The 15942-nt window shown below is 32.5% G+C and overlaps 1 protein-coding gene across 2 annotated transcripts in view; it reads left to right on the forward strand.

Annotated features, from left to right (window-relative positions):
* Positions 1–5500: 5500 nt before the first annotated feature.
* The window catches only part of LOC149563172 (transthyretin-like protein), a 148062-nt gene continuing 137620 nt past the window's right edge, over positions 5501–15942 (forward strand). For both annotated transcript variants that reach the window (XM_089826560.1, XM_089826561.1), the window contains exons 1-2: positions 5501–5944; positions 6048–6139. In XM_089826560.1, the coding sequence (XP_089682686.1) occupies positions 5807–5944; positions 6048–6139 (230 nt within the window). In that variant the 5' untranslated portion in view covers positions 5501–5806. The remainder of the gene's footprint in view (positions 5945–6047; positions 6140–15942) is intronic.

Consider the following 15942-nt stretch of genomic DNA (forward strand, 5'->3'; position numbering starts at 1 on the left):
ATGCCATTTATTGTTGATAGTTGACTTTTACTGATGAGTGTCAGCAATTTATGATTGGTGTATTTATTGTGAGTTGTTTTTTATTTTGATCGGTAAGAGTATTTATTATGAGTTGTTACTCATTGATTGGATGCCATTTATCATTGACAGTTGACTTTTATTAATGAGTGTCAGCTATTTATTGGTGGTGTACTTATTGTTGGATGTTCTTATTATTGGTGATTGACTTTTATTGATGGCAGTTGTTATTTGTTGATTATTGTTCTCAGACATGTGGCCTTTGACTTAAGGTGGATACCTTTCATTGACTTTATCTTGATTTGATATGGTATTGTATTTGGTATCTGGATGTTGACTTGGTGTGTGATGTTGGTATTGGAATGAGTGTACTTTTGATTTTGATTATCTCTTCTTCTCGAGTAGTTTGTTTTACCTTTGAGGTAGTTTTGGCTATTAGGATTCCTTTCTTAGAAATATTTTGTGATTGATTAGCCATTTATGGATCGTTTATTATCTTCTTTGTACAATGGGAGTGGAAGCCTAACTAGGTAACTATGCAGTTGGGAGGTAGTGTCTTCTTACCATTTGGGTCCCTCCCCACATTGCTAGCTATTGAATGTTTATTGCAGGAGATGTACCTTTATCGTTCTTATTCTTATCTTGGAGACTTCTATTCAGTTGATGTATATATGTTAACATGTATTTTATATTTGGATGTACTTGTATCTATTCTTGCATACCCTGCAACATGTGCAGTGTATGTTATTCATTAGATGTATTGTGTCATATGTACTTATGCATTTTCTTATAAGATAATGTATCTCTTATATCCTTATGATTCATGAACATGTGTACTAGAGACTTAAACTAATTATTATAAACTTCTTAAATGTGATTCAATGCAAAGGAACCTTTTCATGAATGAAATTTTTTATTGTAATTACATTTGTGTAAATGTTGTGCATGTGTATATTAATTTTGTGTCGTTACTTTGATGTTGTTTAAACTTTAAAAAAAATAGTTTTGTAAACTTTATAACATATTAGATTTATTTCTTTTGGGTTCTCAAGTGGGGTGTTACACTAATAATCAATATGCTTATTTTCCACCTTCAACACATCTCCCATTTGTTTATCAAAACATGCATAAAAGCATATCCACTCACTCACCACAATAATCTACCTACCTGCAATAATTTACCCTTCATTACAATCTAGCTTTTCCCAAACCAATTCATCTTTAATGTTGCTATAAAATATTTGTTGTAAAGTGTTTCATCCTTGTAACAACAATTGGCCAACATGACCCAATCTCAATCTACTATCCCCTCATATAACACAAGTAAACTAACTTTTATTGAGATCATTCAAACCCAACTCCTTCAAAATATTGAGATACTTCATCTTGAAAAATACAATGAAAACTCCCATACTCATGTGAGAACATTTACTATTTAATACACCGACTTCTGTTTGAATAAAAAATTCTTATTAAACTCTTCCCTAGATCCTTTGAATATATTACTTTGAAGATTAGATGAATACAGTGATATGTGTGGAATGGATGGATCAAGTGATTGATGAGATGAAAATAGTTATAAGGTGAAGGAGACATTTTAGAGGTTTCTATAGCCCCTCGATTGAAAATTTCAATATGAACATTTATAAGAGATGTAATGATTGAGAAGTAAGAGTTTTTATATATGTCAAGTTGGGAACAAATTGAATTATTAAAATATTCGAAGTTGACCACTTTTGTATTAACTATTAAGTAGCAAAAAAATTGTCTTGACAATTATCTATGTTTTGACAAATTATTTGTAAGATTGTACAAGCTATAATATAATATAATATTTAATTATAATTTTATTTTGTTTTACCTCATGAGCATCTTGATGACCCAACCCAATGCCCAACCCACCTTACCTTGGTTTTATTTTTCTTGTCAAGTTTAGAGATAAAAAGGAGCAAGCTAGGACGAAACTAGTCCTCTAAGAATGCACACAATAATTTGTAAATCATGCACATTGAATAATCCAAACTTAGAATCAAACTTGAAACTAATACAAAACTAACCCACAACCCAAGTCAAATCCAACTCTCATAAAAAAAAACAAAAAACAAAATTGAGCACTTAACATTCATTGTATAAAATGAAATTGAGCACTTAACATTCATTGTATAGAAATATATTGTTAGTTCTTGCCTTGGGTAGGAAAGTATTGGAATCATTCAATTCAAGTGACCAATTAATTCATAGAATTTAAAAGATTAAAAGAAACTTGCAATGTTTATATATATATATATATATTCTAATTTTTCATTATTTTATAAATCACATTTTTTATTCATTCTATTGGACCATACTATTTTTGGTAGGGAGAAATTTTTTTCTCCAACAAAAATACAAATATTTTCTAAAAGCTCTATCATACATTAATGAATGCATTAATTACAACTATATCTTTCCCACATTTGTGACAAGTGGATTAACTTTTGAATTTTTTGTTTTTTAAATCTTCCACCTCACAAATGAATGTCTAATCAATATTAATTATCACTATCTATTTTCTTTACCAAGTTCAAATATAAAGTTAAATGTTTTATATTTCTTATTTTAAATATATTTATTATTAGTTTTACATTGATGTTTATTTTTGTCATTTTTAAGAAATACAAATATTTTCTAACAAGTATATCATGCATTAATTACAACTTTACCTTTTTCATATTTGTGGCTTTTCCACATTTGTGACAAGTAGACTAACTTCTCAAAAAAAAATCATTTTTATCTTCCACCTCACAAATGAATGTCTAATCAATATTAATTATCACTATCTATTTTTCTTACAAGTTCAAATATATTTATTATTAGTTTTACATTGATGTTTATTCTTGTCATTTGTAAAATGCTATTTCTTTAAGTTTACACTATATATTTTACGAGCTTACTCTAATTTTTTATACCATTTTACAAATTGTAGAACTAATACTACCCCTTAAACTAATTAGATAATGTAGTAATTTGAATTAAGTAATCAACAATTTATTTTTTAAATCAAATATTTCATCTTATAACTAAATTGGTAAAAATGACTAATTCATTCATATAATATAATTTCTATTATTATTTGTATATTTCTTAAAATAATAATATTATTAATATTTTTAAAATTTTCCACAACTCTCTATTCATATCCTTCCTTTCTACCTATAAAACTGCGTTTTCCTTCCCATAGCGTCTCTTGTTAGTTTCTGCCAAGGCAGGATACTTATGCATTCATGTCAATGCAAATATGACATTAACACTAACCAATCAAATTCAAGAATTTAAAACATTATATCAGATTTCAAATGTTTATATTTTTTTTTAATTTTTCATTATTTTATAAATCACATTTTTCATCCATTCTATTGGTCCATACTATTTTTGGTGGAGGAGAAAATTAATTTTCTTTAACAAAAAATACAAATATTTTTTAACAACTTCATCTTGCATTAATAAATGTATTAATTATAAATTTATCTTTTCCACATTTGTGACAAGTCGATAAGATTTTATTTTTTCAATCATTTTATCTTCCACCTCACACAACATGTCTAATCAATATTAATTATCACAATCTATTAAATATTCTTAATTTCTTATTTTAAATTATTTATTATTAGTTTTACTTTGATGTTTATTTTTGACTATTTGATATAACTTGTTCCTAAAACTTCATGTAACACATAAGTTCAAATTATACTTCTATATATATAACTAACACATGTCTTTTTAATATAATTTTTAATATGTTATATTTTTTAATTTTTAAAAAACTTTGTTTTTTTAATAAAAGTAGTTAAATTATTACTATTATTTTACTTTTATAAAAATAAATTAAACAATATTATTTTTTAATTATATTTTATAATAGTGTTTGTAATATGTATAATTGATAAGTGTTACAATTTTTAAATTATATTATTTATATTATTTATTATTATTAATATTTTTTATTTGAACAATTTATCATTTAGTTTAAATACATTTAAAACTTAAATATATGTTTTAATATTAAATTAATAATTATATTTTATATCAAAAAAATACTAAAGAAATAACTACAAAATAGAAATAATTCAATTCTAAAAAATATATAAATTATTATTAGATTTTTATAAACTATGTATTAAAATTTAATTATTATATTTTATTTCTTATTTACTACATCATATTTATTCATCAACATCAAATTTATATGTATTACATCTATTTATTATTTACAAATGTACATATTAAATTATATAGATATTATTTCATAATTAAAAATTACTTAATTTTATAAAAAATTTGGAAATACAAAACATTAAATAGTAAGCATTATCTAATTGTGTAAAATTAAACAATTAGTATTACTTATAAAATATTTTTATATTTCAATACATTTCATTTTTTCTTATAAAAATGTGAGTTTTAATATAAAAATTAAATTCTAAGTTTAATTAATTAAAATATAATATATTTTAATTCTTTATTATAAGCATGATTTTATTTTGACTATTTGATTTATTAAGAAAAATAATTATATTTAATTCTCTCTCTCACACACACAATTTATGTTGGTATCACTCTATCTTACTGTTTTATCTCTCTTCCTCTTCCTCCTCTATGTTATCTATCATTTTTTCTTCTGCATATATGTTTATGTTGTTATTGTTGTATACTGTTATTTATCTCTGTCTATATCTCTATCCTAGTTTTTGTCTAGTGCTAATGATTAAAAATAGTGTGAGTTTCATTTGATAATCAAGATAAGAATAATACATAATTGGGGGAGTTATTCCAACTACTTATGGTTGTCTAGTAGCATGCATGGTATCCTTAAACATATAATATGATACTTAGAGTTCCATTTGATAATCAAGATGAGAATAATACATAATTGAGGGAGTTATTCCAACTACTTATGGTTGTCTAGTAGCATGCATGGTATGCTTAAACATATAATGTGATACTCTAAATGCTTCATCACTTCTTCAAGTTGTATAATTCAAATATTGCTATGGATATCTTTCCTCGTTGCACATCATTTAAGTTGTCAATGTAGAATGTGCAAATCTGTCTAAAGCATATGTATTGATCGTAGTATGATATTAAGTACTTAGTGCCATATTGGGGACTTTGGCCTCTTATTTTTGGACTTAAATGCCCAAAGATATAATAATATAGCACGAGAACTTAACAACAAAATATGAGTCATCCTATCAGATCACAAGTGCATTTCTAGGACAAAAATTTAACAACAAAATATAAGCAATCCTATCAAATCACAAGTGCATTTCTAGGCAAAAATTAATGCATTCACAATGTTAAATTCTCACTCATCTACACCTCTACAACCGTTAGGTAGGAACTATGACCCATTGTGTCTCTTGTTGTAAAATACTTTCCACAAGTGCACGGGTAAAAAGCCTTTCCAGAGTAATTAAACTACACTATAGTCATGAACGCTACTATTGTCCAGATTTTATATAATTTTCTGGCATCTAAAGTGCGCAGATTTATATTCTTCCAGAAGTTGAGGAGATTTGTCATTTCTTCAGGTCATTACTGGTGCGAGTTCGTCGCAGACAGTTTTCATGTTTTCGATTCGACTTCTTCTTATATATGAATTTTAGTGTGACGCTGCGAGAACCCATGTAACGTTAATGTCATCCATGCCAACTTCCTTCGTTGAAATTTAAAACAGATAATCAAGACCCAGATCCTCAATTTGCATTTTCTGGACTTCAAAAATCTCAGAATACCAAGTTGAATTAGAATGGATGTGTCTCTCTCGGAGGAGGATTTTAAAGCATGCTGCGGGAGCACCAAATTCGTCTCAGAAATGGCCAAGGGCTGCCCGTTTTCCAACCTTTCGCAAGCAGTGGATTTGTCCAGGGAAATATGGTTTAACAAGGTAATACTGTGTTGCCTCAACATATTTCTACTAAATTCAACCTCGGTGGGGCTTGTAATCGCTGTATATTTAATTTGAACTTACGGGACCATGATGCTGATAGGTGGATGTTTCTGGTTATCTGGAAGCCTTTGCAGCCCATCCCCAGATTGGAGATGCAAAGTCTCTGAACAATAAAAACGCGGGCAGTGCAAAGTACACCATTTGCTCTTTATATTTTTGTTTAAGGGTTGTTTGTAATTAGGATGAATTTACTTTGTATGTTTCTTCTTTAAGAATTGTTTGTAATTTGGACGCATTTCTTTCCCTATATTTCTTCTTGTTACCAGTTTCTAAAATTTGAGCCATTTGATTCATTTCACTGCTGAATTTTGACATTTCGTAAGATTAGGATCTTAAGAGTATCAAGCCTGATCGCATAGCCTAAGCCCATGGAAACATTTGTTTTTTGTCTGATAGCACTTTGGGCACATAGATGAAGCAGTGCCTATGCCCTAACTGGATATGGGCCTCCTAAATGTTAAAATTCTGGAGACTGTCTTGACAAATTCAAATTAGTCGATATGCTTCTTGAATGAATTTGCTTAATTATTTCTTGCTTAGGAAGCTTCCGGGTTTAAGCCCGACCCAAGTCCAGGAGAGATTATACGGAGACCTCCTTTACAATCAACATATCTAACTAAGAAGCCAATTGTTCAACTCATATTAGCTTAGAAACTATCATGGAAGTCCAAGGACCACCACTTGGAATCCAACACTAGATGTCACTTTAGAAATCTTTAAAACACAACCTCATTGACTATTTGAATGAAAAATTGGTCATAAGTGACATATGGTTTATTATTTTATGATTCTTTTTCTCTTAATCTTGTCAAGATGTCAGCCAAAGTTAGCAGATTGCTGATAAAGATGCTGCAGTTATAAGAAACCTTAGGATACAAGTAGTATGTAGTATGTACATTGCAGATAGATGCACAAAAACAATCATATTTTGTGCTGTACTTTATGTAAAAATACATATCTTTAAAATATAAGCTTCCTGAAGGAGAATAATTAGAGCATATGGCACCAAAAAGTTCACAAAACTGTAGAATCTACGAGCATTTTTTAATATGAAAATGAGGGTGATGTGGATTCTCCGTTCTTCATTAATCAGAAAGAAACAAGCATAAAGTCTGAAACTAATAGCCGTGATACTTGCAGTGGTAAGCCCAGTGTAGCTCAGGGAAATTGGCATTGAATAAGGCCAAAAATATGAGGAAATAACGTCAGAGGTAATCATGACAAAGAATTTATAACTTAAGTAACAGCACCTAGCACCATAGTTACTGATATTGGATTTTGTGAACTGAATTTGGCCGGATGTGTATTTTTTGGACTGGCTTTATATGTCTGATTCAGTCCAAGATTGTCAATTAATATATTAATATAATTGATTTGTTTAGAAAATTTCAGATTTTAAATTTTTTAGCCTCTTGAATGAATTGAATTTTCAAATCTGTTAAATATGCCTAGCACGATCAGTGAAAGGCCCCATGTGACCTGTTGTGACCTTTTCACACCATCACCCCATTGCAAATAGAGACCCCCTCTTTTTTACTTGGTAGTAGAGGGATTAGTTGTCTGAGCCTAGGTTGGGTGGTGATTTTGAAGTCTCGATGTTGATGAAATGTAGAGCTTGAGCAACTCTAAGATTTGAGTGGATGTCTTGTTGCAAGTTCAAACAATGAGGTGACTGAGGTTGTCTAGTCGAAGTCCAACACTTGGTGAAATCTTATATTGCTTTTGAATTATGTTTCTTTGCATTTGTAAAATTTATAAATGATGATTTGCAAATTGATGAGAATGTTTACGGATGGGTAAGTGCTGTTGCTATTGTTGGCAAGTTGGATGCATTGTCATTGATCTCTACATGTCACTACTATGTTTAAGTTTGGATGGTTTACATGGTATATGTTTATTATACAGTTTGGATGACAGAGATACAAAATGTTTAGGACCGCAAAGGAAGACTAGCGAAGATGAGTTGTTGTGCATCTTAGGAGTCGATGTAGAGGTTGTCTACAATGTACATATCAAGTTACAGGTGCTAGAATGATGATTTGGTTGAGTTATGGCATCATAGAGATTGATTATTTACTTATTAATAAAAACACAAAGTTGTAGAGCTTGATGTCGCACAAGTGTGAGAGAGAAGATCTACAGTCGCACAATTGGGAAATTGTTAAGGACATGGTCATGTACCTACGATTCAAAGGGTTAGTGATTCTGATGATCCACAAGGCATTTACAAGTGTTTTGTTAAAGGGTGATAGTGTTCTTGAGTGTGGGAAGAACAACTAGCAAATCTAGAGGATGCAATAGATTTGATTGTTGTTTTGAGCTTCATGATGCCTTACGATGATCTAGGATTCTGTGCCTAAAGAGTTGGCAGCTTACATTGATTGAGATGGAAGATTTAAAAGGATTTGCGTTGTTACAAGTTATATTTTTATGTTATAGGCCGACATAATAAAGGAAGATTATAAGACGACTTATAAGAGATTAGTAAAACGTTCTATGGTTAGGGTGATGATGTTGAGGTGTTTGTGATGGATCTAAGTTATGTTTGGCTAGTACGAGAGATCGTGATGGTTGATTTTGGCATAGAGTTTGTAGTTTGAGATTAGGTTTTGCTGACCTAATTGCTGTTATAAGGAGAATGAATTAGGGTAGAAGATGTGGTTGTGCAAGTGGAAGATTTGTTGCAAACTCCAGGGTTGGTTTGTAGAAGATCTACTAAAGGCTGAATCACTTATTTGATTGCAGTAGAGAGAATTGTAACAAGAGATCTTATTGCACTTTTATGGAATTGAACAAGGCATAGGTAGATGCTACCATACAATTCATATATGTATTAGATTGTAGTCTAAATTGTACTGTAAGTCAGTGGGATTTCTTGACTTCTTTAGGGTGGGTGCCTAAGGCTAATTTGAGTAGTTAACTGACAATGTACTTGAATACATATGGATTCCCCATATTGTAATAAGCTATACTTCTAACAAGGTATTAGTCTTATTATGGGTATTGGTGTTAGAAACAATAGTCCACCAAGATAACTGAGAGGGGGGGGGGTGAATCAGTTATCCAACAACCAAAACACTTATCTTCTTCAAACAAACTTAACCATTCAACCAAAGTAAATAGCAACCATACAAAGATGCACATAAACAATTACACCAAATATGTTGACTAGGGAAACCCTTGAGAGGGAAAACTCCGGTGGGAATGATGCCCACAAGATATGTACTAATATGAATATTCCTTGTTAGATGATGGACTTTGTTAGGAGTCTATTACAACATTTAGTACAATGAGTCTTTGTTATGATACTTTGAATCCCTGTTAGGAGATTCCAACCTTGTTAGGAGTTGTAGTACAATGTATGCAAAAAGAGCCCATTGCCCAAACATGCAATTTCAACTACAAGAAGAGCTCACTGCTCAAACAAATAGTTTACTATTATTTTCTTCTTTCCTTGTTCTTTCCTCTGTCCTGTCAACCAGACCAATCACTGTCAGACCTTGTAGACCAGGTCACGAACCTCGGATCCAAATACCAAACCTTGGATCACTCAGCAAAACCTCGGCAAAGAAGTTTCCTTCACTTTCGCACTGCTTTGCTCAACTTCGCATTTCACACTCTGCTGCTTTCAGAATATTCAAAATTTGCATATATCCATACCATGATAAAGGAAAATATCCTTCCTTTATATCGAGTCCATTAAACAATTCCTTGAGTCGGCTGTTAGTCCTTCTCAATTAATTATTATAGGACCACATTAAGAACATGTTACACTTAGCGATAACACAAATCTTCTGCCTTGCAACTTGAATAACTTTTTATACATGCAAAATTATGACGAGCGAGCTTAGCCACGTCATCCTCAACATGTCTTCTTTATGTCCTCAACCTCGATCCTCAAGATATCAACTCTGCTAAGAGATATAACAAGTTTACCAGAACATGCCTCTATAAACTCTATCTCAGAATAGATATCACCAAAACTTACATAACTTCTTCTAGACTTATCCTTTCTGCTTCCGACGTTAACTGCATATGCCAGATACTTAGAAGTATCTCCCATAACTTCGGGTGGCTATCATGCTCAACTAGCCGTCTCTATCAACTTGATCTTTGCACTGTTCTTCTGTTAGATACCACAAAAGACATCAAACATGCAATGTTGACATCAATGACAAACTCAGTCATGAATGTAACATATCATCATCAAACCAATCTTCCAACAATCTCTCCAATCTTCCAACAATTAGGACCATCATGGTTTTTACCCTATTTGGGTTTCCACGATAAGAATCTTTGTATTATGGTGTGTTGATGTTTTTGGTTTATGTTTGCATGCATATCATTTTGGAAATCAATAATAGGGGTTTAAGCATTTAATGGTTTCAAGGGCTAGAGCTCAAGTGTTATTAGAAGCAATTGATTCACCTAGCCTCGCAGATTTTTACTGCCTATTTCCTACTATTGGTATCAGAGCCTAGTCCCTTTTAGGAAGCCTAACAACTTGAGGAATATCCAAAGATGGTAGCTAATATGAAGGACAACCCTAGATTTGATGGAACCAACTATGCATTATGAAAGGACCACATGATTATACATCTTAGATGCATTGATGAAAATTGTTGGAAGATAACAAATAATTCATACAACCTTCCTTAAAACCCTACAATCCCAAATGAGATAAATGATGCCAAGGTGAACATTAGGGCAAAAGAAGCTTCATTGAGTCCATTGAGTGATGTAGAAATGACTAATGTCATGGAATTGGAATATGTGGATCAGATTTGGGGAAATTTGCAAATTCTTTATGAAGGAAATGCAATAGTGAAAATGACCAAGTTGTAGAGTTTGAAGGGAAAATATGAAGCTATGAAGATGAGAACATCCAATCTTATATGGTAAAGATCAATGAGATAGTATGTGTTGGAGGAATATTTCATGAAGATGAAGTTATTTCAAAAGTTTTGAGATATCTGTCTCTTGCCTACAACAACAAGAGAGAAGCTAGTTGGGAATGTTACAACCTTTGAATTGAGTTCCTTTGGTGATGCCTGTTGATGTGTGTTTTATGACCCACCAAACACTAGAACAAAATACCAAGGTATCTTTTCTTCTCTTGAACAATGTCTTGTGTATGCTAAGATTGCGAGAAGATCATAAGATGACTCCAAGGTTCCTTTAATGTTAGGTCTTGGCTGTGGATAAGCTCGGCGGTTGATGTGATTTGTTGATGATCACAAGGGGCCTTAATATATTTTCTTAGGTTCATTCTCAAGTTATACTGGATGTGGGAGCTATAAAAATGTTTTGCGATTAAGTACATTTTTTGGGGATTTTCACAAAATATGCGTAAATGAAAGGGGATACGGGTTCAATTTTTTTATTCTAATCCTAAGGGTAGTGACAACAACATATGGTACATTGGTGGAGAAATTCCTCAATTACCAAGCTTCGCTTCACCAAGTTATAATACAACTACACGTGAACTGGTGCAATCTTCAAGTGTTATGCAAAAGATTTTCATATCACCACATAGACTATCATAGAGAACAATGTATATGAATGATAGAAATTAAGCATACACACGAAAGAGGTTCAGGGTAACTTTTCACAACGATTTAGAATCACTAAAAGGTCAAAAGAATGAACGGAAGGAATTCATCTAAATGAGGGAATTAAGAGAACAAGCAATCACTAAAACACATCAAGTATTCACCAAACTTCAATGAAAACTTTATTGTCTTAGTAGCTTATAGCAACAATCTTAGAAATCCTCCTCTTTACAAATGAGAAGTGAGGCCTTTATATAGGTCCATGAATACAATGGGTGACCCAGATGAAAAGCATAACCAATGGTCCAAATCATGCCACGTCAGCCCTAACTAAGGTTAGGACAAAGAAAAGGAATACACTTTTTCCAAGATTCCTTTTTTGAAGTGTTTTTTTGCCACTTTTCACTGCTAATCTTCTAGTTTTTGGGAAATTTCCATTTTGACACTTTTAACTTCATGAAGAAGTTATGTCCAAATTTGACTTTTTTGAAAACTAATTAATTAAATACTAATGAAAGTCAATATTTAATCGGTTTTTTGATTTTAAATTCATGAAATCCTTCTCTACTTTTTCTTCTTTCAATTATGGATTAACTTTGCCATCGTATTATTTCTCAAAAAGCCATTTTAATTCAAAATTCATTAATTAAATATTGATAAAAATCAATATTTAATTAAAATAATTAATTAATCCCACTTTTTCCATCTTTCAAGAATTCTTTTATCACGGTATATGATTTTTTCTCAACTTTCCCAAGTTTTGAAAATTTTCAAATTTCTTGCTCTTTCCATTTTTTGACTGATTTTTATGACATTTCACTTTCTAAAATTTTGAAGTTTTAAGGATTCAAATTTTTTTCGGAGTCCAACTTTTCAACATTAAGATTTTTTTCTTGACCAGAGAGATTTGGAGCATGTTTTGGGAGTCATGGATTTTATGACACATTCCATGACCAAGTGGATTTTTTGCTTGAGAAGGGGGCTTGGGCGGACTTTTCATGCCATCGTGGATTTTGTCCTTTTTGGGTTTGGGGGTGTTAAGGATTTTGTTCAAGGAAACATTCCTTGACCAATGCGATTATGCGCTCTATGGCGGGGATTTGGAGGTGTTAAGGATTTTGTTCGAGGGAAACATTCCTTGACCATGTATGTTTTGCGTTAAAGCGCACTGTAGCGGTAGCGGAGGATTTTATTCCTCATTCAAATATTCCACGATAGAGTTGAATATGGGCTTAATAGTGTGGGAGAGTGGAGTTTTGGGCAAGTCAAGGACTCCAATCCTTCCTAATGTTTTCCGTGACTTAGGTGGAATTGTACTCGAGTGCATTTTGCTACTAGTCATGGATTTCTTTCCTTTGATTGCGTTGACTTTCTCTAGGAGTTGCTTGGCTTCTATAGCAGATTTCAACACTCCACCCATTGTTTATTAACATGGGTAATTTATGCACTGGCGGCATCGTTGAACCTTGTCATTTATTACCTTCATTCTTCGTCTCATTGGGATCCCACTTCTCAACAAACAGTCTGTGTTCAAATATCTTTTGGTGAGGGAGAGCAGAGTTTTGGGCAAGTCAAGGACTCCAATCCTTTCCAATGTTTTCCGCGACTTAGGTGGAACTGTATGCGAGTGCATTCTGCTACTAGTCATGGATATCTTTCCATTGATTGGGTTGACTTGCTTTAGGAGTTGCCTGGCTTCTATAGCAGATTTCAACACTCCACCTATTGTTTATTAACATGGGTAATTTATGCATTGGCGGCATCATTGATACTTGTCATCCATTACCTTCATTCTTCATCTCATTGGGATCCAACTTCTCAACCAACAGTTTGTGTTCAAATATCTTTTGATGAGCAACATCGTGCGTACCCTTTCTTCAACTTTGTGGGGTTTTCTCAAGTTGAATGGAGGAACCATTGTAGGTGTTTGCCTCTAAAATGCTCCCTTATTCAACATGATGACTGGCTCTTCTATTTGGATCCAATGGAGTCTTGCAAGAAATAGAAAAATCCTTTGATCAACACTCAAATTTGATTCATTCAAATTCACAGCTTTGTTTTAGGGCATGTTTCAAAACTGGAGTCTTAAAAGGCAAAGAAATAACTTAAACTCTGGCCCTTATCCATTACTTCGCAGTTAGAAGGAAGGAGAACCTTGAGAGACCAACACCAAGAGCTACTGAGAAAGAGAAAACCAAAAGAGGCCAAGCAAAATGACAAGACAATGGGTCCCATTATGATGGGTGATGTGATTAGGTCACAACATCTTGCGACTCCATGAGTGAAATGTTACAAACATTTCAAGGATAAGATCTTAATTAGAACTCAAAATCTTGGGTCAATAGATCTCAAGCCTACATGAAGAAAGAACAAAACTCAAAAGGGGAGGAGAATCATAAATCGGATCAAGACACCTTTAATTTGCGATAGCCTGAGTGTGTGCAAATGCATTAATTCCCACTCAACAAGACCACTCAGAAACACTAAGAATAGTCATGACAAGTTATAGGTTCCTCTTGACTTCAAAGCATCCTGGATATTGCCCCATTGCTAGTCAGGCATCCATAGCCCTGATGAAGTTGTCACTGTAAAACTAACAAAGATTGCTCCACTTCACGAATTATTGTTTTGAACACCTATGGAGATTTCCGTGTACCCCCAAAAGCCAATTGTGCAATTTCATCTTTTCTTAACTCTTTTATCATTCTTTTCAATTGATATTGCATTTCTCTCTTTTCTCTTGGCTCGTGAGCAATGGAAGCTCACTGTGGGTTTAGGAATAATAGTGGCGCTGAAGTAGGATTTTAAAATTTTCACAAGCCATGACCTCTTCGAAAGAAATTGAAATGAACTTGGAGCAGTAGTTAGGAACTTAGGTGTGTAAAATATACGGTAATCTTAAGAGTTTGAGTATCACAATACAATGCATGATTAACCTTCCAAGTCAAGTCTGCATTCTAAGCTAATGAAAACATAAGAAAGACAACCCAAATCTCTAAAACTCTTTATAACAATTATCAAGGAAATGAGATAAACAAAACTTCGCAAACTCTTTAGATGAAATAATCAACTCACGCAATGCCCTTTCACAAATGAAGTAATCAAGATGCTTTCAGCAAACCAGAGCATATCAACCATTGGACATCTTGTAGCAGCATGGGAACCAATAAAGGATGATGTAATAGAAGTTGTTGTCTTGTCAGACACTTAAAATATTTTCATCATATTTTTGTAATTTGTATTTGATAGATTATATGTAATGTAAAAACATGATGTAATTGCATGTGATAGTATCACATGCAAAGATGCTTAATGTAACATGTTGCAAGTGCTTTAAGCCTTTAGCATTATTAGAGAATGAGTCGAGGTGGTTAAGGGTTTTGCCCGTCTTTCTCCACCTTTCTCTCCACCCTTTCTGTATATAAAGGAGGGAGCTAATTGTAGATGATCATCTTTTGGCAATGCACGAAAATTCTGCCAGTTTGTATTTGTACTCAAAGACTTTGAGCTCAAATGTAAATTGAATTGCTTTCAATAAAAAGGGCAACTTGCTTTGAAACTTTGTGTTGATTCAAGGTGTTATGTGTCGACATTTTCTAGATATTGATTGTGAGTTTTGCAGCTTTGCTCAAGAGGGATTTGAATTTAGTTGTGCAGATTTTGAGCTGCCTATTGTGTTCAGAGCCAATTTGAACTTTTGAACACTTTGTGCTGCAGGAGGACAAATTGCTATAGTTGGTAGCGGCTGCAATTACTTACATATATGACTTTGGGCTTCAGTTGTAAGTGTTTTTTAATCAAGTTTGAGAGTCTCTGGTAAGAGACTTTGCGCATTACTGGTTTTTCTACTTGAATTGCAATTCAGGATAATCACAAGAGACTTTGGGTTTCTATACTTATTCAACAAAACATCAAAAGTAAATTGCTGCCTCCAATGTTGTTCTTAAGTCAATCCCAGGGTCACCAATATTATCGTAGCAACAAGTCCTTTAAGTATTAGTGTTGTTCGTGTGTTGTTTATTGAATCATTCCTGAAAACAAGGAAAAGATTGAGAGAACAACCCTACTTTGTCATTTTCAGTTAATTCCTTGTTGACAGACACCTACGATAAGAAGGGAGCTTGCCTAAAGTCACAATATTGTAAGCTGCAGTATCAATGAGTTACAAAATTTTTAGCCAAAAACTTCCATCTATCCTACTACAAAAACTTGTTGCAGAGATCAAAAAATATCAGAGCAAACTCTAGTAGAAGTGATATTGAGTGTTTCTATGAAAACTTTATAGGATCGAGACAAGCTTTTTAGTCTAATCACTACCATATCTTCTTCCTCCATCTTGTAGTCAAGGTTATGAATGTCCTTGATTTTTTGTAAGATGTGCCT

The sequence above is a fragment of the Cupressus sempervirens genome, chromosome 4 (genome assembly GCF_028749045.1).
Source record: "Cupressus sempervirens isolate cs-2001-9-10 chromosome 4, ASM2874904v1, whole genome shotgun sequence".
Taxonomy (NCBI): Eukaryota; Viridiplantae; Streptophyta; class Pinopsida; order Cupressales; family Cupressaceae; genus Cupressus; species Cupressus sempervirens.